The 21,618-nt window shown below is 43.2% G+C and overlaps 1 protein-coding gene across 1 annotated transcript in view; it reads right to left on the bottom strand.

The window, feature by feature from the left end:
• LOC140469157 (mitochondrial adenyl nucleotide antiporter SLC25A23-like) overlaps positions 1-21,319 on the bottom strand; it is a 49,392-nt gene extending 28,073 nt beyond the window's left edge. Inside the window, exons 1-3 of the mRNA XM_072565474.1 lie at positions 21,158-21,319; positions 9,897-10,046; positions 3,123-3,230 (exon numbers count right to left, since the gene is read on the bottom strand). Of these exons, the coding sequence (XP_072421575.1) occupies positions 3,123-3,230; positions 9,897-10,046; positions 21,158-21,304 (405 nt within the window). The 5' untranslated portion in view covers positions 21,305-21,319. The remainder of the gene's footprint in view (positions 1-3,122; positions 3,231-9,896; positions 10,047-21,157) is intronic.
• Positions 21,320-21,618: the final 299 nt, after the last annotated feature.

The following is a 21,618-nucleotide window of genomic DNA, read 5'->3' as shown; positions in this document are numbered from 1 at the left end:
TGGGTGAGTCTGTGCCATTGCCTTCAATCATTTGTTGTTCCCCACCTCAGTTAGAGTGGTGAGGCTGTCTACTTCCATTAGAATACCATGTAACTCACATGCTCCACTTGCCACATATTCAAAAGATAAAGCCAGTTGCGGTGCCTGTTAGAAGTCTAGATGGGCTTCAGCTAGTAGGCGCATTGCATGGTTACATCATTAATCCCACATACCAAACAGTTCCTCAGCATCTCATTAAGTACTAAACCAAAGTCACATACATGCCTCTGTCAGTCACCTTAGCCTAGTCAAAAGTCCCCATACGGAGTCCCCTGGTTCTTGAATTGATTATTAAAACCTATAGTATTTTAGAATTAGTGGAAGCTTGGGGTCATAACATTGCTTTCCTAAATCCAACTGCACTTGAAAGGATTTAGTTTCTGATACTTCAAGAAAAGTTAGGCTCCTAATATCCAAAAGAGCTCCACAAGCTGTCAGGAGGATTACTTGTTGCTTCTTGTCTGCCCCAATGTCATTTGCCTATAAGAAATAATGCATTCTTTCCACCTACTGGGCCTAGTCTTAAATGGCAGGATTGAAGAGTCATGCTTCCCAAATAATGGCATGATGCTTACCCCAATTCAAACATGACGATTGTGAGGAAATTTGTTCAACAGTGTGCTTTTCTCCTGTTGCACTGAAACAAGTTCACAGAGGCCAATATCCCATCACCAAGTCACCCATTATTTACACATGGAAAATCCTTGATACTGATCCAGCTTCCTCAGACCCAGCTATCAAAAGTGAACAGAACTTCTGACACACCTGTTTATATGTCAGCCAGAGCTCCCTGACTGGACCAAACTAACAGCCTCAATCAGGGAATTCATATTCTATGTCATCCATCTGGCTGACCTCATCAAAAGCATTACTCTGTCTACCACTAATTTTCAAAGCATTGTGTGCTTTTAGATTTATTTTGATAGCATTGCTCTTCAATCTTTCCTCTTCGATGGAATATATTATGAATGAGTCTAAGAAGTTACTTACAGATTCACATTTCTCACTTGCAAACTGAATGTGATATTCACTTTCTGACTCCATAAATTTGACAGACATGATAAGAGGCATTGGAAGAGGTACACCAGGCTGAATTGCCTCAGTTGCTGCTGTAAGATTCTGTGATTCTAATCTAGGATTCTAAAACATAGACTCCTGATTCAGTTGTTATATGTTGACTTGCAAAACTTTTCACATATAGATATAAACTAATCTTGCAGAATGACTGGACTCTGTTGGCTACGTAGAGCAGTTGATCTTCCGTAATTACACCGGCACCACTCCCCACCTTTTCCTCCACTACATTGATGACTGCATTGGCACCACCTCGTGCTCCCGCGAGGAGGTTGAACAATTCATCAACTTCACCAACACATTCCACCCTGACCTTAAATTTACCTGGACTATCTCTGACACCTCCCTCCCCTTCCTGGACCTCTCCATCTCCATTAATGACGACCGACTCGACACTGATATTTTTTACAAACCCACCGATTCCCACAGCTACCTGGATTACACCTCTTTCCACCCTACCTCTTGCAAAAATGCCATCCCGTATTCCCAATTCCTCCACCTCTGGCGGATCTGCTCCCAGGAGGACCAGATCCACCACAGAACACACCAGATGGCCTCCTTCTTTAGAGACCGCAATTTCCCTTCCCACGTGGTTAAAGATGCCCTCCAACGCATCTCGTCTACATCCCACACCTCCGCCCTCAGACCCCACCCCTCCAACCATAACAAGGACAGAACGCCCCTGGTGCTCACCTTCCACCCTACCAACCTTCGCATAAACCAAATCATCCGCCGACATTTCCGCCACCTCCAAACAGACCCCACCACCAGGGATATATTTCCCTCCCCACCCCTTTCCGCCTTCCGCAAAGACCATTCCCTCTGTGACTACCTGGTCAGGTCCACGCCCCCCCTACAAACCACCCTCCCATCCTGGCACTTTCCCCTGCCACCGCAGGAACTGTAAAACCTGCGCCCACACCTTTCCCTCACCTCTATCCAAGGACCTAAATGAGTCTTCCACATCCATCAAAGTTTTACTTGCACATCCACTAATATCATTTATTGTATCCGTTGCTCCCGATGCAGTCTCCTCTACATTGGGGAGACTGGGCGCCTCCTAGCAGAGCGCTTTAGGGAACATCTCCAGGACACCCGCACCAATCAACCACACCGCCCCGTGGCCCTACATTTCAACTCCCCCTCCCACTCTGCCGAGGACATGGAGGTCCTGGGCCTCCTTCACCGCCGCTCCCTCACCACCAGACGCCTGGAGGAAGAATGCCTCATCTTCCGCCTCGGAACACTTCAACTCCAGGGCATCAATGTGGACTTCAACAGTTTCTTCATTTCCCCTTCCCCCACCTCACCCTAGTTCTAAACTTCCAGCTCAGCACTGTCCCCATGACTTGTCCAGACTTGTCCTACCTGCCTATCTCCTTTTCCACCTATCCACTCCACCCCCTCCTCCCTGACTTATCACCTTCATCCCCTCCCCCACTCACCCATTGTACTCTATGCTACTTTCTCCTCACCCCCACCCTCCTCTAGCTTATCTCTCCACGCTTCAGGCTCACTGCCTTTATTCCTGATGAAGGGCTTTTGCCCGAAACATTGATTTCAAAGCTCCTTGGATGCTGCCTGAACTGCTGTGCTCTTCCAGCACCACTAATCCAGAATCTGAAGATAATGACCAGGAGCAGGTACCAGCCATTTCTTCCTTACCCATTAATATTACCAGAATTACACTGTGAGAGTTACTAACATTAGCCTGGATCATACAAGGAATTTTCCTGCTGTCACTGGCAACATTTTACACTGTGTGGTGTATATTTACCTGCGGAAACACTAGCCAAGCATCCTCCCTTCATACATCTATGAACAGAAACAATCTGATTTGGTCAAACTACAAGGCGTTTGTACAAATGTAAAAAAAAAAGAGTAATTACAAACTAAATTTTTTTATCCAGTATATTTCCAAGCAGCCACCAAGTAAAACTTTTCCTTCCACAATACCTAGTTTTAGTTTTATTGTCAGATTGAAAACAGCAAGTTCAGAGAGTCCCTACCTCCATGGGATAGACGATGGTCTGAGCAGTAACCCCAGCGAGCGATCCTGCTAAAAAGCGTTGATGGATATCTAGCTTGGAGTGGCTATCATCAAAAAACTTCTTATACTGTTCAAAAATGCAGAACAAGAGAATATCTTCATTATAATCATTCTTATGTAATTAATTTAATAACATCTAATGCTTTTCTGTTAATTTCGTGATCTTGCCTGATGATAATCAAATATGAATGGACATCTGTAATCACTAACATTTGAGTAAGTCATTAAAGAAGGCTTCCAATGAAAGCAGGCAATCACATATCCCAGAGTACCATTAAGCAGAATCATAGAATCCCTACAGTGTAGAAGCAGGCCATTTGGCCCATCGAGTCCATACCAACCCTCTGAAGTGCATCCCACTCCCCTGTCCTACCCCTGTAACCCTGCATTTCCAATGGCTAATCCACCTATCTGCACACTCCTATACACTATGACAAGTGAGATTGTTGGCTTTGGAATCATGCCTCTTAATGAATCAAAGCTTATTGACCCCACATTCTCCAGGAGCAATTCCAAAATTTGTCACAAGGGAAACTGTGAAGAATTAAGAGCTGGAACATGAGGGAAGAAGCAGTTTTGCACTCTGCTAAAACTTTCTATGACGTCTAATTTTTAATTTGTGTGTATTTATAGAACTGCAGCAAGACATATGGAATCTGGATGCTAAAGCATGAGGAACACAGTGATATTAATGGAGAAGACAATGACAATCCAGTCATAGGAAACACAGTAATCCACAGTAACACACTTATCTCTGATTCCGCAAATTCTCCAACTCTTCTGGGCCTCTGTGCATCATGTTCATTTCTGTGTCATTCTCTGCATATATACAGGAGGTACAGGGATGGTGCAGGAGGGAGGGATTCCGGTATCTGGATAACTGGGGTTCATTCTGGGGAAGGTGGGACCTCTATAAACAGGATGGTCTACACCTGAACCTGAGGGGCACCAGTATCCTTGGGGGGAGGTTTGCTAGTGCTCTTGGTGGCAGTTTAAACTAACTCTGCAGGGGCATGGGAACCGAGACTGTAGCTTTAGGGTGCAGGACCTGGAGTGAATACTGAGTCACAATTAATTAGAATGGACGGCTTTGAGGTATGTAGGGAAGAGGTGTTGGAAATTCTGGAAAGAGTGAAAATAGATAAGTCCCCTGTGCCTGATGGCATTTATCATAGGATTCTCTGGGAAGCAAGGGAGGAGATTGCAGAGCCATTGGCCTTGATTTTTATGTCCTCGTTGTCTACAAAAATAGTGCCAGAAGACTGGAGGCTAGCAAATGTGGTTCCCTTGTTCAAGAAGGGGAGTAGGGATAACCCTAGTAACTATAGGCCGGTGAGTCTCACTTCTGTTGTGGGCAAAGTCTTAGAGAGAATTGTAAGGGATAGGATTTATGAACATCTGGATAGGAATAATGTGATCAAGGATAGTCAGCATGGTTTTGTGAAGGGCAGATCGTGCCTCACAAACCTTATTGAATTTTTTGAGAAAGTGACTAAGCAGGTGGACGAGGGTAAAGCGGTAGATGTGGTGAATATGGATTTTAGTAAGGCGTTTGATAAGGTTCCCCATGGTAGGCTACTGTAAAAAATACGGAGGTATGACATTGAGGGTGAGTTGGAGGTTTGGATTAGGAATTGGCTGGCTGGAAGAAGACAGAGGGTAGTAGTTGATGGTAAAGGTTCATCTTTGAGTGCAGTTACTAGCGGTGTTCCGCAAGGATCTGTTTTGGGACCATTGCTGTTTGTCATTTTTATAAATGACCTGGAGGGGGGGCTAGAAGGCTGGGTGAGCAAGTTTGCGGATGATACGAAAGTCGGTGGAGTTGTTGACAGTGAGGAAGGATGTGGCAGGTTACAGCGGGATATAGATAAGCTGCAGAGCTGGGCAGAAAGGTGGCAAATGGAGTTCAATGTGGGTAAAAGTGTGAGGTGATTCACTTTGGTATGAGTAACTAAAAGATGGGGTACTGGGCTAATGGTCGGATACTTGGTGGTGTGGATGAGCAGAGGGATCTTGGTGTCCATGTACACAGATCTCTGAAAGTTGCCACCCAGGTAAATAGTGCAGTGAAGAAGTCATATGGCATATTGGCTTTTATTGGTAGAGGAATTGAGTTCCGGAGCCCTGAGGTCATGTTGCAGTTGTATAAGACTCTAGTGCGGCCGCATCTCGAGTATTGTGTGTAGTTTTGGTCACCATACTATAGGAAGGATGTGGAGGCCCTGGAACGGGTGCAGAAGAGGTTTACCAGGATGTTGTCTGGTATGGTAGGAAGATCGTATGAGGAAAGGCTGAGGCACTTGGGGCTGTTTTCATTGGAGAAAAGAAGGTTTAGGGGTGACTTGATAGAGGTGTACAAGATGATTAGGGGTTTAGATAGGGTTGACCATGAGAACCTTTTTCCATGTATGGAGTCAGCTATTATGAGGGGGCATAGCTTTAAATTAAGGGGGGGTAGGTATAGGACAGATGTTAGGGGTAGATTCTTTACTCAGCGAGTCGTGAGTTCATGGAATGCCCTGCCAGTAGCAGTGGTGGACTCTCCCTCTTTATGGGAATTTAAACGGGCATTGGATAGGCATATGGAGGATAGTGGGCTAGTGTAGGTTAGGTGGGCTTGGATCGGCGCAATATCGAGGGCCAACGGGCCTGTACTGCGCTGTATTTTTCTATGTTCTTCTATGTTCTATATGTGGATCTGCGATATTTCCGTGTCTCTGCTGTCCATCAAGCTTGCTGTTTCTGTGTTTAATTCTTTATATGTCTGCTCTGTATTGTGGGTGTCCCTCTGCATCTTTGTTCATCTCTTTCTGGTTCCATGCACATCTCTATGTGTGTGCTTCCTTGTATGCATGCGTTCGCTTTTTTACGTGTCTGTGCATAGGTCTCTGTATGCCTGCACATGTGTTTCCATGTCTGAGGCAGGTCATTGGATCTGAAACATTAGCTCTGTTTTCTCTGCACAAGTGCTACCAGACCTGCTGAGCTTTTCCAGAAACATCTGTTTTAGTTTCTGATTTAAAGCATCCACAGTTATTTCGGTTTTTCTTTAGTGCTTCCATGTCTATTTGAATATGCGTATGGATGTCTGTGTCTGTGTGTGGCATATCTCAAACTCAATTTCCATCCTATCTTACCACACTTTGCTCCCAGAACATCTTGCCAGTCTAAGAATGTCTATGGAAAGAGCAGCATCCCTGATTGTCTTTAAAGTCTGTTATGTCCCCGAACAATAACCATCTACCTGGAGCTGAACGGCACAAACAGTTCCTACTATTTGTCCAGGAAGTGGCAAACAGGGGGAAAATTGTGCCCCATTTTGTGGGAAGTCCTGTTGGATTGGCTAGTGCAGAGGCAGGACTTTCTCTTACCCCAGGACCAGCAGACACCAGACCCTGCCAACCTTGTCTGAATTTGCCACCCAGGTCATAAATTCTCAGCTGTTGGAAGAATTCACAGCAATGTAAAAAAAAATCACGGATCTTCTCCTTTCTGCAAGCATGTGTGTTACCATCTTCTCTCCAGCCCTGATGAAGGGCTTTTGCCTGAAATGTTGATTTTCCTGCTCCTCGAATACTGCCTGACCTGCTGTGCTTTTCCAGCACCACACTCTTGATTCATATGTCACACTCACTCTATCTCTGCTATTATCCCCACCTCCCACCAAGGCGCAAGCTCTTCCACTCTCACTACTGCCCAAAACATGTTCCTTCATTTGCTGTCACCAATCCCAAAACCCACCATAGTTAACATAGCTAACCCTTTGCACTGCCCAGTCACTTAGACATGTACCAGCAATAGAAATGTGCCTCCCACTTTCACCTCTCACCTCTCTCTCATTCCAGGAAGAAAATGGCTCAATCTAAGGCAGAAAAATTCAAAGTGCCCAGCATTCACCTCCCAACTTCTACACGGACAGCATCCTGATTCTGATGCTCTGAATGACTGACAGAGCATTTCTATAGCCCTACACTGGTACTGAAGACTTGATTAGATTAAGTTAGATTCCTTACAGTGTGGAAACAGGCATTTGGCTCAACAAGTCCACACTGACCCTCCAAAGAGTAACCCACCCAGACCCATTTCCCTACACTTACTCTTGACTAATGCACCTAACACTACGGACAATTTAGCATGGCCAATTCACCTAACCTGCACATCTTCGGACAGTGGGAGGAAACCGGAGCACCCGGAGGAAACCCACGCAGACACTGGGAGAATATGCAAACTCCACACAGACAGTCGCCCAAGGTAGGAGTCAAACCTGGGTTCCTGGTGCTGTGAGGTAGCAATGCTAAGCACTGAGTCCAGGGACTCTCCAAACAAAAGCTTGATTTGACTGAGGCCTGCTGATAACCATGACAGGCTTCCTTCTATTGTGGCAAGGCAGGCAGAAACTATAAAAGCCTCAAATCTCTGGCTGAGGGGGCAAAGCACAAAAATGCTGCGTGTGAGTGAGTGCCACAAGAGTAAGTGAAGAGCCTGGAGATGCAGCCCGGTCCAGTCCATGAACTGGGTGTGTGTCCCTGAGCACACAGTATCCTTCCTGGAGCATTACAATGAAAGTTAGCACTGCAGCCCGACGTGCAGAAGTGTCATGTAACCGGATTGGAGATGTGTCATGGGTGTTCTTAGAAGCTAGCACATATCAGATACTAATGCCCATGAATATGGGGCGCATGTGGCTAGTGCTCATGGAGCATGCCCTCAGATCTTGGTGCCCAGTGCCAGAACAAACATGCGGAATTCGCCAGGAGCTCACTCTGGTTTCCAGTCGAATTCTCTCAACGTTCAGCTTGTTTAGCAAGTTTTGCAAGACAGGAAGGTGAATATTAATGAGATGAGCAGGGCCCAAGGTGTAAAACAAACAATTATCCCCTTTCATTAGCAACACACGCTGCCAATTGAGAATCTCATCATGCTGCTTGTGAAAAGCATAAAAGATGGTACAAGTTGCAACTGTTGCAAGGATGGTTCTCAACAGACATCTTGTTCAGTTCTACCAGAGCTCACATAATTCGTGCCTCTATAAGATTCCACCTTTTGAGTGTGACTGTGTGTTGGTCTCTGTGTGCCTGTTTATGTGCCTTGCTGTCTGTGTGTATCTCTTTATGTACCTGTAACTTTTTGTTTGTTCTTCTGTGTGTCTAAATGCGTGTTACTGTGTTTCTGTCTTTATTCTCTCTGCACCTTAACAAAAAAAGCAACACTTGAGACATTGTGTATTTGCACAGCATTTCCACTCAGTAGGTTGATCAGTTAGGTTCCAGACGGAGAGCTGGCAGGGTTCTTCAAATCTGCAGCATCTACAAAGTTTTCTGAGACTTAATCCATTGTTTTAAATAGTCAGTATTGCTATGAAGTTGAAGGCATGTTCTGTACCTTTAAGAGAGAATGATTGCTGTTCTGCACTGAGAGCTTACGAGCACCTGTCATATGTCTCTATTAAGTGACCTCTCAACCTTCTTTTCTCTCAGCCTTTCCTCATAAGACCTTCCCTCCATACCAGACAACATCCTGGTAAATCTCCCCTGACCCCTTTCCAAAGCTTCCACATCCTTCCTAGAATACGGTGACCAGAATTGTACACAATACTCCAAGTGTGGCTGCACCAGAGTTTTGTACAGCTGCAACATGACCTCATTGCTTCTAAACTCAATCCCTCTACCAATAAAAGCTAACACAGTGTATGCCGTCTTCACAACCCTATCAACCTGGGTGGCAACTTGAAGGATTTATGTACATGGACACCAAGATCTCTCTGTTCAACTACTCTACCAAGAACCTTACCCTGAACCGATACTCTTTATTTCTGTGACTCCTTCCAAAGTGGATCAGCTCACACTTTTCTGCATTAAACTCTGTTTGCCACCTCTCAGCCCAGTTCTGCAGCTTATCCATGTCCCTCTGTAACCTGCAACATCCTTCAGCACTATCCACAACTCCACTGACCTTAGTGTCATCCACAAATTTATTAGGCCATCCTTATATGCCCTCATCCAGGTCAATTATAAATATGACAAACAGCAGTGGCCCCAAAACAGATCCTTGCAGGACACCACTAGTAACTGAACCCAGGATGAACATTTTCCATCGACCAACACTCTTTGTCTTCTTTCAGTTAGCCAATTTCTGATCCAAATCGCCAAATCACCCTCAATCCCATGCCTACATTAGTCAGACAGAGTAACTGCCATTAAAACAGATCCAAGAAATTAGGAACACTCTCTATCAAAGGAACCTTTTCATATGAAACATATTTGCAGTGAAAGAAAGAACACGACCCAGGGAAATCTTTCGCCGAAGAAGAAATATACTGACAATGACAGCCACTGTATGGTTTTGAAATTAAGTTAGTGCAATTTTAATAAGTGTTTATTGAAACAGTATATGATTGGAGGTAGTTAATAAGCAGTTAAGAGAAAGAGGGGTGTTTGGAGTTGTGAATAGATGTTGTTTAATGTTCACGCTTAGAGGTAAAGAATACATTAATATTATTTTCTTTAAATAGTGGAATTTGGGGCTTCTCTGTCACTCATATTTTAACAGATGACGAGGTGAGGTGAGCTTTTCTGAGCATTTGGTTTAATTAACAGAAGGGTTCATCACTGTGTTGTAACAGTATTACAGTCATGAGCCAAATGAGGTCAGTACTTATAACCATGAAATAAAATTTACAAAATAAATGTTTAAACATTTCTGAGAAGAGAATTCCCTGAAAAGTGCCAATTACCTGATCATAAGCCAGAAACTTGATGCCAGTCTCTGGTGCTATCTTTGTCACATTCATTCCATTTCCTCTCCACAGTGAGAGGTAGCCACCTTCTTCCACCATTGCCTTCCAGCTGCTGACCAGGTTCAGATGCTGTTTTGCAGCGTACACCTAGAGAAAAGGGTATCAGGATTGTTAACAACCAAACTCCCCTTTAATCTAATTTTATCTAATCTAATCTTACAATTTTATAAGGCAGTAGGGCAATGTTATGCTGTAACCTGGGGTTGAAATATCATGTTATGAGGCACTGTTGTAATGGTGTGATATCAAGCAGTGTTGTACAGCATTTTGCATTGTTGCAGTGTAATAGCACATGTTATAAAATGTATTGTAATGCAGTGTGCTATATTTTGTTGATTTACGCAATTGTTGTACTTCCCCCTTTAGTGACTGAGACAAGGTCAGCCAGCTGGATTTCAGAGAATACGAGTTCCCTGATTAGGGCTGTTAATCTGGTCCAATCAGGGAGTCCTGGCTGACAGATAAAAAGGGTGAGTGTCAGAGAGACTCTGGTACCTGACTCTGAAATGAGGCAATACTAAAGTCAAAGACCATTTGTGTATAAATAAAGGGTGACTTGCTGAGTTATTTCACCCCATCACGCCCCAACACAGTTGGAGCTGGTGGCATAGTTGTAAGTAAAATAAAATCCTGCTGTCAGAGAGAGACAACTGATGGTGGTTTAACCTGAAGGCCACCATGCCTCAGGAAATGACAATGTAAATTTGTGAATGTGAGTCTTGCATTGTAACCTCAGCCAGTACAGGAATTGAACCCACAATGTTTATGTCAATGAAAACCAGCCATCCAGCCAACTGAGTTAGTGGTTGATGTGGCTAGCACTTAGAATCAAAGAATAGCTAAGCACAGAAAGAAGCCAATCGGCCCATCAGGTCTGCATTGGCATTTTCAAAGGTCAAGCCCCTACTCTTTTCCCATTGGCTTGCATTTAAAGCTACAATTTGAGGTTGCATTCATCAGCCTTCCGTACATTGCATTCCTAATGAAAACAACTTTTTATTCCAAGAGCTAAGATTGTTATTATTGCAAGGATAACAAGGATTTTGGGACAGCAGCTTAAATAAATGGGGTCATGTGATCTGTTCTGTACCCTGCCTGACAGTATGGTTTGATTGTTCAAGAGCAAAGGAAGGTTTAGGTTGTTTTGATGGCGATAAGATGTAATTTATGACTGGAGACAATAGCAGATCTCTGTGAGTTTACCATGAGTAGACTTGACTCTCCCAATGGGACTAACGGATGCCAAATCCTCTGGATCTGATGGTCTGCATCCAAATGTCTGAAGGAAGTGGGCACAGAAAGAATGGGTTGTAATCTTCCAAAATTTCAAAGACTCCAGAAATGCCCCAACAGGTTGGAAAGCTGCAAATCTATCACCACTATTCAAGAAATAAGAGAAACAGAAAGCTGCCAGTGTTTTGAAAATGTACCCGTAAACTGAAGTGCACGGCATTATTTCTGGAACTGAATGGCCTGTGGTTGCTGAGCTTATTCTCACATCCTTTGTTGAAAAAGACGGTGAAATTTACAATTCCCCACATTGCTGGCACTGCTCCCATCCCCCAGGAACATTAAACAATTATGGCCAGTGCAATTTCCACCCTTACTTCCCTCAGTATCATTGAACACTTTTACTTGATCATAGAATCATTGAGATCTCATAAAGCCATAGAGTCATGCAACATAGGAACAAGACTTTCAGCCCACCATGTTTATGTCAACCAATGAACACCTTTCACGTGGACCTGGTCCATAGTCTACTATGCCTGGCATTTTAAGTATTCATCCAGACGTTACCACCCTCTCAGGCAGCATGTTCCATATTTCTACCACCCTCCAGGTGAAATTCTTTTCTCAGAATTCCTCAAAGTCATTTGCTCCTCAGATTCTCACGATCTGAATTACCAATGCTCCAAGGAAAACATACTCAGCCTATCCAGTCTCTCCTCATAATCAAGACTTTCCATCCCAGACAATATCCTGGTGAATCTCCTCTGCAACCTCTCCAGTGCAATCATATCCTTCCAATACTGTGGCAACATACTGCATGCAGTAGAGGCCTAACCAATATTTTATAAAGTAGTAAGAAGTCTTCCTTGCTTGCTGCCTGACTAATGAATGCAAACATCCTGTACACCTTCTTCATTACTCTGTCTACCTGTGCTGATATCTTTAGGGATCTATGGACTTAACCACCAAGGGCCCATTCTTCCTCAGTACTACTTAGGGAACTGCCATTCATTGCATATGTCCTTCCCTTTTTAGACATCCCAAAATGTATCACCTTATACTTATCAGGTTTAAATTCCATCTGCAACTGTTCAGCCCAATTTGCCAGCTGATCAATATCAGAATCTAGCCTAACACCATCCTTCTCAGTATCAATTTTCATGTTATCTGCAAACTTACTAAATATACTTTCTACATTCACATTCAAGTTGTTAACATACATAACAAACAGCAAGAATCTGAGCACTGATTCTTATGCTACACCGCTGATCACAGGCTCCCAGTTATAAAGACAACCTTCCACCATCACCTGTTGGCTCCGATTTATAAATCAATTTTGGATCCAGTTTGCCAACTTGACTTGGATTCCGTGGAATCTTATCTTTTCGACCAGCCTTCCATGCAGGATGTTGTCAAAGGCTTTACTGAAGTCTCTGTAATCCATATCGAATGCACCACCCTCATCACTATATTAAGTCACCTTTCCAAAAAATTCAATTAGATTAATCAGACAAGATCTCCATCTAACAAATCCATGCTCACTATCGCTGATCAATCCCTGCCTTTCAAAGTATGAATTATCCAGTCCTTCAGATTTTTTATCAGAATTTCCCCATGCTGCTGACCTTCTTGAACAAAGGAACTGCATTAGCTAATCTCCAGTCATTTTGCACTTTAACCTGTGGCCAGTGAACTATTAATTATTTCTGCCAAGGCCCCAACAATCTCCTCCTGTGTCTCCTATAGCAGCCTTGGATATATGCATCTACACCACAGAAAAACACCTTTCAGCTCATTGTGTTTATACCGTTCGAAATCACCCATCTAACTACTCTAATTCCGTTTTCCAGCATTTGGCTCGATTGCCTATAATACCTTGTCATCATAAGTGTACATCTGGATGTAGGTTTGCTCACTGAGCTGGAAGGTTCGTTTTCAGACATTTCATCACCACACTCGGTAACATCTTCAGTGGGCCTCTGGATGAAAGACTGGTGGTGTAGCCCGCTTTCTATCTATATGTTTGAGTTTCCTTGGGTTTGTGATGCCATTTCATGTGGTAACATCATTTCCTATGGTGATGTCATTTCCTGTTCTTTTCCTCAGGGGTGGCAAATGGGATCGAAGTCAATGTGTTTGTTGATAGAGTTCCTGTTGGAATGTCATGCTTCTAGGAATTCTCGTGCGTGTCTCTGTTTGGCTTGTCCTAGGATGGATGTGTTGTCCCAGTTGAAGTGGTGTCCTTCGTCATCCGTATGTAAGGATGCTAGTGAGAGTGGGTCATGTCTTTTTGTAGCTAGTTGATGTTCATGTATCCTGGTGGCTAGTTTCTGCCTGTTTGTCCAATTTAGTGTTATAGTTCCTGCAAGTGCACATCTAAATGCTTAAATATGATGAGGGTTTCTGCTTCTATCACCCTTCCAGGCAGTGAGCTCCATATTCCCACTACCTTCTGGGTGAAAAAGTCTATTCCTCACATTTCCTCCAGACCTTCTTTCCCTTACCTTAAATCTATGCCCCTTGGTCAATTATCGCTTCAACAAGGGGAAAAGTTTATTCCTGTCTGCCCTATCTATGTCTGTCGTCTCAATCATGTCCCTTTTCAATCTCCTCTGCTCTAAGGAAAACAACCCAGTCTGACCAAATAAAATCTCCATTTCGAAGAAGAGTCACTGGACTCAAAATGTTAACTCTGCTTTCTCTCCACAGATACTGCCAGACTTGTTGAGTTTCTCCAGCAATTTTTGTTCGTTTTTCAGAATTCGAGCATCCACAGTTCTTTGTTTTATCCCAATTTCTCATTAAAACTGAAGCTCTCCAGCCCAGGCAACATCCTGGTAAATCTCCTTTGTATCTGGTATAGTGCTATCACATCACTTCAGTCCAAAGATCTGCAGGTCAGGTGGATTGGCAATGATAAATTGTCTAGTGCATCCATAGTTGCGTAGGCTAGGTGACGGAAAATGTAGAGTTACAGAGACAGGGTTGGTGGGATGGGAGCTTGCGGGGTGGGTCTGGGTGGGATGCTCTTTGGAGGATTGGTGTGGCTCAATGGGCTGAATGGCTTGATCCCACACTGTAGGGATTCTATGATTTTATGATTCTATAATGTGGATTATGGAACTGCACATAATAGTCTAGCTGTGGCCTAACCAACAATTTATACAGTTTTCGCACTATCGCCTCTTGAAGCTCTTAAATTTTATGTCTTGAAATTAAAGGTATTTGTACACTTGTCCTAATCACTTAAGAGAATGGTGTACATACACACCAAAGTTCCTCTGATCCCCTTGCCTTGTTTGTCCTGCTCACCTCACATTTTTCCAGATTGAATTCCGTTTGCCACTGATCAGGCCCTCTGACCAGTCTCTCTATATCCTCTTGTAGTCGAAAGCAATCCTCCTCACTACTTACAACACCACCAATTTTTGTATCATCGAGCCTTCTGCATACATCTAAATCAATTATGTAAACCACAACAGCAAGGGCCTCAACTGAGACCCTGTCAGACCTCATTGTATCAGATTTCCAGTCAGAAAAATACCCCTCAACCATTACTCCTGGCTTCCTGCTATTCAGCCAATTCTAGATCCAATTTGCCCAATTTCTTTGGATCCCATGGGCTGTTTCCTTTACTATCAGTCACCCATGTGGAATCTTTTCAAAAGCCTTGCTGAAGTGCAGGTAAGTTACATCAAAAGCATTGCCCTCATCTACACACCTGGTTAGCTCTTTGAAAAATTCAATCATATTGGTCAGATATAACCTCTCCTAAACAAAATTATGCTGACTATTCTTGATTAATCCCTGCCTCTTCAATTCTGTGCCACAGAATTGCTTCCAATAGTTTCCCCAACACCAAGTTTAAATCGACTGGCCTTTAGATTCCTGATTTATTCCTTGTTCCTTTCTTGAGTAATGGTACTGTTACAGCTGTCTGGATGAAAGGTTCCAACCTGAAACATTGACTCTCCTAGTCCTCTGATGCTGCTTGACTTGCTGTGCTTTTTCCAGCCCCACACTTTATCAACTCTGCCCATGTCTGAGCAGCATAAAATAGCTGATGATTGCCCATGGCAAAAACAATAAAAACATGGCTGACAGTAGTCTTGGGAAGATTTGGAAAATATTTACTTAATGAAGTCTGCAGAAGTTTGAACAATAGTGGGTCCATGGATCCATAATAGCAGAACTGTGATATGCATTTGCAACTGCTTACACATAAGACATAGATTTCACACTACATTTAATTAACAAATTTCTCTTTAATTATTAATCAATCTGTTATAATACCACTAGTAGGTTTTAGTTAAAGTCTGCCAAAAATCATAGTAGTTATAGATTCACCTATACAAAAAAAATCACTAAAAGCAATAGAGGAAAGTATTTTCAAAAAGTCATGAAAGTAAACCAGTTTCAGACAGTAAAATCAGCCCCCATATCATTACAGGGAGAATTGAATCACAAGTAAAGAAACCAGGAGACATTGGAATGTGGGTTGAATGTATACATTGTAAGACACCCAAGGATAAAGATAGGGGTGTCTAGCAAACCGACTGAGAAAGAAACTACTAATGTAGTTTCTGTAGTTTAATGTGAAAAGCCTGAAGAAGGGAGATAAGAGAGTCTGGTAAATATCATGAAGATCATGGAGGATCAAGGTTCATCTCTAGCCACGCAGTCATATGATTAATTAAATGTATTTCCAATTAAACTAATTAATAATATGATTCGTTTGAGAATGTTAAAGGCAGGATGAAGTAAATGTGTGTCTTTCTATTATTTGGGAAAGAGTTCTCTGAATTTTCAGAGGGTAATTTGAATAAACTCTTTGATACTGGAAATGAACTATGGTGAGGCAACACATTAGCTCAGTGGTTAGCACTGCCACCTCACAGCAACAGGGCCCTGGGTTTGATTCCACTGTCTGTGTGGAGTCCGTACTTTCTCCCTATATCTGAGTGCATTTCCTCCGGGTGCACCAGTTTTCTTCCACAATATAACAACGTGCGGGTTAGGTGGATTGGCCATGCTAAATAGCCCATAGTGTCTAGGGATGAGCAGGCTAGGTGGGTTAGCTATGGGAAATGCTGGATTATAAGGATAGGGTAGGGCGGAGCTGGGTATGGGTGGGCTGATCTTCAGAGGGTCAGTGTGGACTTGATGGACCAAATGGCCTGCTTCCACACTGCAGGGATTTTATGATTCCTGGGTGTCGAGTGAATCATTTGGTCATTCTACCCCAAGAGTAACGCATTGGCTGTCCTGCAGACCTCTGGCACCTCTCCTGTGGCCAGAGAAGAATTGAAAAGTTTTGCCAATACCCTTGCTATTTCCTCCCTTGCCTCAGCCAGATCCTGCAGATACATTTCATCTGGTCCTAGAGATTTATCTACTTTTAAGCAGTCACACCACTCAGAACCTCTTCTCTATCTATGCAAATTTCCTTAATTGCATCACAGGCTTTGTCCTTCATTTCTATCATATTCCCTCTTAATAGTGAACATCGACTCAAAGTATTAATTTAGAACCTACTGACCTCCTTTAGCTCCACGTACATATTGCCATTGTGATCATTAATGGGTTCTGTTGTTTCCCTTATTATCTTTTTACCCTAATGTACCTATAAAACAACTTAAGATTTTCCTTTATTGTACCTGCCAGTATTCTTTTATATCCCCTTTCATCTCTCCTAACCTTTTTAAGTTCCTCTTGCACAATTTATACTTCTTTAAGTCTTCTGCTGTTTGAGCCCTTGTCATCTGCCATAAGCCTCCCTTTTTCTCTTAATCCAATGGCGTGTATCCCTGGGTATCCAGGGTTCATGGGATTTATTGGTCCTCCTCCTTTTCTTTATTGGAACATGGGCCCTGTACTCTCTGTGTTGTCTTCTTGAATGCCTTCCACTTGTCTGAGATATGTTTACCTGAAATGATCTGCTCCCAGTCCACTCTCGCCAAATCACATCTGATCATACTTCCCAGTTGAGAACTTTGATTTCAGGCCCATCCTGTCCTTTCTCATAGCAATTTTGAGTCTTAAAAGGCTGACTGAATGTGTTGTAATAATTCTGCTCCCTCCAAAGATTTCAAACAATGACTACCCCAGTTAATGTTGGGGAAGCTGAAATCCCATACTATCACAACGCTATCACTTGTACACATCTCTGAAATTTGCCTACATATCTATTCTTCTATTTCTGTTAGGGGCCCTAAATACACCTAACAGTGCTCATAAATGCTCCATAGTGAATTCACCTGCAGATCCTGCACTTATCAACTTTAATAATAATCAGTCTAATACTTTCTCCTTATCACTTTTAAATTCAGCAGCATTTCAGGGCAAGTGGTAATGAGATTAGATTACATTACAGTGTGGAAACAGGCCCTTTGGCCCAACAAGTCCACACCGACCCACCGAAGCGCAAACCACCCATACCCCTACATTTACCCCTTACCTAACACTAGGGGCAATTTAACATGGCCAATTCACCTGAACTGCACATCTTTGGACTGTGGGAGGAAACCGGAGCAAACCCACGCAGACACGGGGAGAACATGCAAACTCCACACAGACAGTTGCCCAAGGTGGGAATTGAACCCGGGTCTCTGGTGCTGTGAGGCAGCAGTGCTAACCACTGTGCCGCCAGTAATCCAGAGCCCCATATTAATATTCTGCAGACACAGGTTCAAATTCTACCTTGACAGATGGTGAAAGTTTACTATAATAAAAATATCTGGAATTAAAAAATAGACTAATGGTAACCATGGGGAATGGTATGGCTTAGTGGTATTAAATCTCAACTATTAATTCAGAGACTCAATTATTGTTTTAGCAATTTAGATTTGAATCCTACCATAGCAGAAGGTGCTATTTGAATTCAATAAAAATCTGGAATTAAGGGTCTATTGATGACCATGTTATCGTTGTTGGAAAGGTCTATCTGGTTCAGTAATTCCCTTTAGGGAAGCAAACTGCCACCATTACCTGCTCTGGCTATACGTGATTCCAGATCCACATCAATCTGTTTGACTCTTAACTGCCCTCTCAGCAATCAGAGATAGGAATATAGAAACATAGAAAATAGGTGCAGGAGTGGGCTATTCAGCCATTTGAGCCTGCACCACTATTCAGTATGATCATGGCTGATCATGCAATTTCAGTATCTCATTCCTGCTTTCTCTCTCTCCCTCTTGAACACTTTAGCAGCAAGGACCACATCCAGCTTCCTCTTGAACATATCTAATGAACTGGCCCCAACATCTTCCTGTGGGAGACAGTTCCACAGGTTCACAATGAATGAAGAAGTTCTTCCTCATCTCAGTCCCATGAATGGTTTACCTCTTATTCTTAGACTATGTAGGGCGGCACGGTGGCACAGTGGTTAGCACTGCTGCCTCACAGCGCCAGAGACCTGGGTTCAATTCCTGCCTCAGGCGACTGACTGTGTGGAGTTTGCACATTCTCCCCGTGTCTGCGTGGGTTTCCTCCGGGTGCTCCGGTTTCCTCCCACAGTCCAAAGATGTGCAGGTTAGGTGAATTGGCCATGCTAAATTGCCCGTAGTGTTAGGTAAGGGGTAGATGTAGGGGTATGGGTGGGTTGCGCTTCGGCGGGGCGGTGTGGACTTGTTGGGCCGAAGGGCCTGTTTCCACACTGTAAGTAATCTAATCTAATCTATGACCTCAATTTCTGCACTTCCCCAACATCTAGCCTGTCCAGTCACATCAGGATTTCATATGTTTCTACATGAACCACCCTCATTCCACTAAACTCCAGTGAGTACAAGCCCAGTCAATCCAGTCTGTCTTCATACATCAGTCCTGCTATCCTGGGAATCAGTCTGGTGAACCTCCACTGGGCTCCCTCAATAACTAGAATGTCCTTCCCCAGATTAGGAGACCAAAACTGCAAACAATACTCAAGGAGTGGCTTCATCAAAGCAGGTGCATTGTTTGCGGAGCAATGGACCACTGGGCAAGGAGTGCCCACGCAGACAGCCTCAATCAGCCCTGGAGGCTGGACAGCAGGGTGCCTGACAGGGGAAGGCTAAGGAAGAAGGGCTCAAGCCCGAAACGTCGATTCTCCTGCTCCTTGGATGCTGCCTGACCTGCTGCGCTTTTCCAGCAACACATTTTCAGCCATAATCAAGCTGCAACCTGCGCATGATTTGGATTGGCTCAGGCTTGGAGGGCCGAAGGGCCTGTTCCTAGACTGTAAATTTTCCTTGTTCTTTGTTGTTTATTCAGTTCCTCAGCCATTTCATTGTATCCCACTACTATCTCTCCAGCGTCATTTTTCAGCAGCCCAGTGTCCACTTTTGCCACTTTGTTTCCCCCTTTATATATCTAAAGAAACTCTTACAGTCTTCCTTTACATTCCTGGCTAGCTTACCCTCATACTTAATCTTCTCCCTCCTTATTTTTTTTTTGCCCTCTGTTGTCTTTGCAAACTTCCCAATCCTCTGGTTTCCCATTGTCATTCACCACATTAAATGCTTTCTCTTTTGAAATGATATATTGAACAAACTTTGATTGTTGTTCAGTCTTTTGTTCAATATATTATTTCAGCTGCATGACACTGTGATCTTTTGTTAAAAATTCTGTGTCTCATTGTCCTGCTCCACAGCTAGTGCTTCCAGGTCAGCCTATTGGACTATAGCCTGGTGTTCTGCGATTTTTAACTTTGTCCACCCCAGTCCAACACCGGCTCCTTCACATCATTCTTATAGCTGGGTTGAGATCACTACCCAAAAGAAGGGAAGTCAATATATTTGAAAAGTGATAATATCAAAAGATCCAGGCAAAGAGTTGGATGACAGAATAAGAACAGAAATTTTCACAATATTTCTAAAACAAGAACAATGGGCTGAATGGTCTCTGTATTATAATTTATGCTCCTTAAACAGGAGGCAGGACTGGTCATTTGATCTCTTGTGTCTGCTGTCTCATTTAAGAGCATCATGACTGATTTGATTGTAACTCCAACCCCACAATTCCGTCTACCCTAGATATCTTTTCACCACCTTGCTTTCCAAGAATCTCTTGACATCTGGCTTAAAAGTTTCTGCTTCCGTTGCCTTTTGAGGAAAACCGTTGCCTTTTCTTCATGAAAAAAATGTTTTGCTTCATCCCTGTTTTAAATGAATAACCCTAATTTTGAAACCGTAACCTCGAGTCCAAGATTCTCCCATCAGACTTAGTGTGGGGCTAATGGTGGACTAGCAATCCAGAGACTCAAGTAGTATTCTGGAATTTGGGTTCAAGTCCCACAATGATGGAAATTCAATTATTTTAAGACATTCAAGAGAACATTGGATGATTATTTGGGTAGAAATGGTATACAGGTATGTGGGGAAAAGGCAGGAGATTGGCACTAGGTAATAGAACTAGTGCAGACACGAGGGGCCAAATGGACTTCTTTGGTGCCATAACAATTCTGTGATTCTATGAAGAGGAACTATCCTCTCCACTGGCTTATTTCAGATATTTGTCTGGTAGACCTTCTTTGAACTCCTTTCAATGCATTTACATCCTTGCTTAAGTAAAAAGACCAATACTGTACACAGTTAAAAATCACACTCCACCAGGTTATCGTCCAACAGGTTTATTTGGAAGTCCTAGCTTTCAGATGCTAGTGTTTCAAATAAACTGGTTGGACTATAACCTGGTGTTGTTGGATTTTTAACTTTGTCCACCCTAGTCCAACACCAGCACCTCCAAGTCAATACGGTACACAAGTATTCCAGATATGGTCTAGCCTGTACCTTGTTTAACTGAAGCATGACCTTCCTCTTTTGCATTCAATCCCCCTCACAAAAACAAAATATTCTTCACACTTTCCTACTTATTGAATGCACTAGCATTTTACCCTTTTATAATTCTTATATTAGAACACGCTGACCCCTCAACATCTCACAGCTCGGTCAATTACTTTAATTTCCTCTTTGCCACCTATATCCACATTTTACCTGAATGTAGATTTTGAGTCGGTCAAGTGGGGCAGTTGAGGTACGGGACACTGCTCCTGCCATCGCTCCTGCTAGCAACTGCTTCCACCAGGTTGCCACATACGGCTCAGAATTTAGGGATTCTGGGAATAAGAACCCTCCGTACATGCCTGAGTCATGGTAATGATTCTGTAAGCAGAAAAGGTGAGGTTAAAAAATGCGTTTGAATCCTCTAAAAATGTTTCTCCATTCTTTCTCCCCAGAGGCAAGTGTTGATATTTAAGTTCAGTGTGTAAAGTACACCAGCTGAATAATTGACCAACAAGTGTGGCTGGGGAGCACATTAAGAGAAGAACCTCTCAGACAACGATTCCTTTGCACTATCAATAGAGGTCCATCCATTGAATTTGCATGTCAGTGCATTGGTCAGTGGCTGTGTTTGTTGACACCATGGAGCATGCACACTATTCCATGTGAATACA

This window comes from Chiloscyllium punctatum, chromosome 48 (assembly GCF_047496795.1).
Source record: "Chiloscyllium punctatum isolate Juve2018m chromosome 48, sChiPun1.3, whole genome shotgun sequence".
Taxonomy (NCBI): Eukaryota; Metazoa; Chordata; class Chondrichthyes; order Orectolobiformes; family Hemiscylliidae; genus Chiloscyllium; species Chiloscyllium punctatum.
This window is presented reverse-complemented; position numbering and strand designations above follow the sequence as displayed.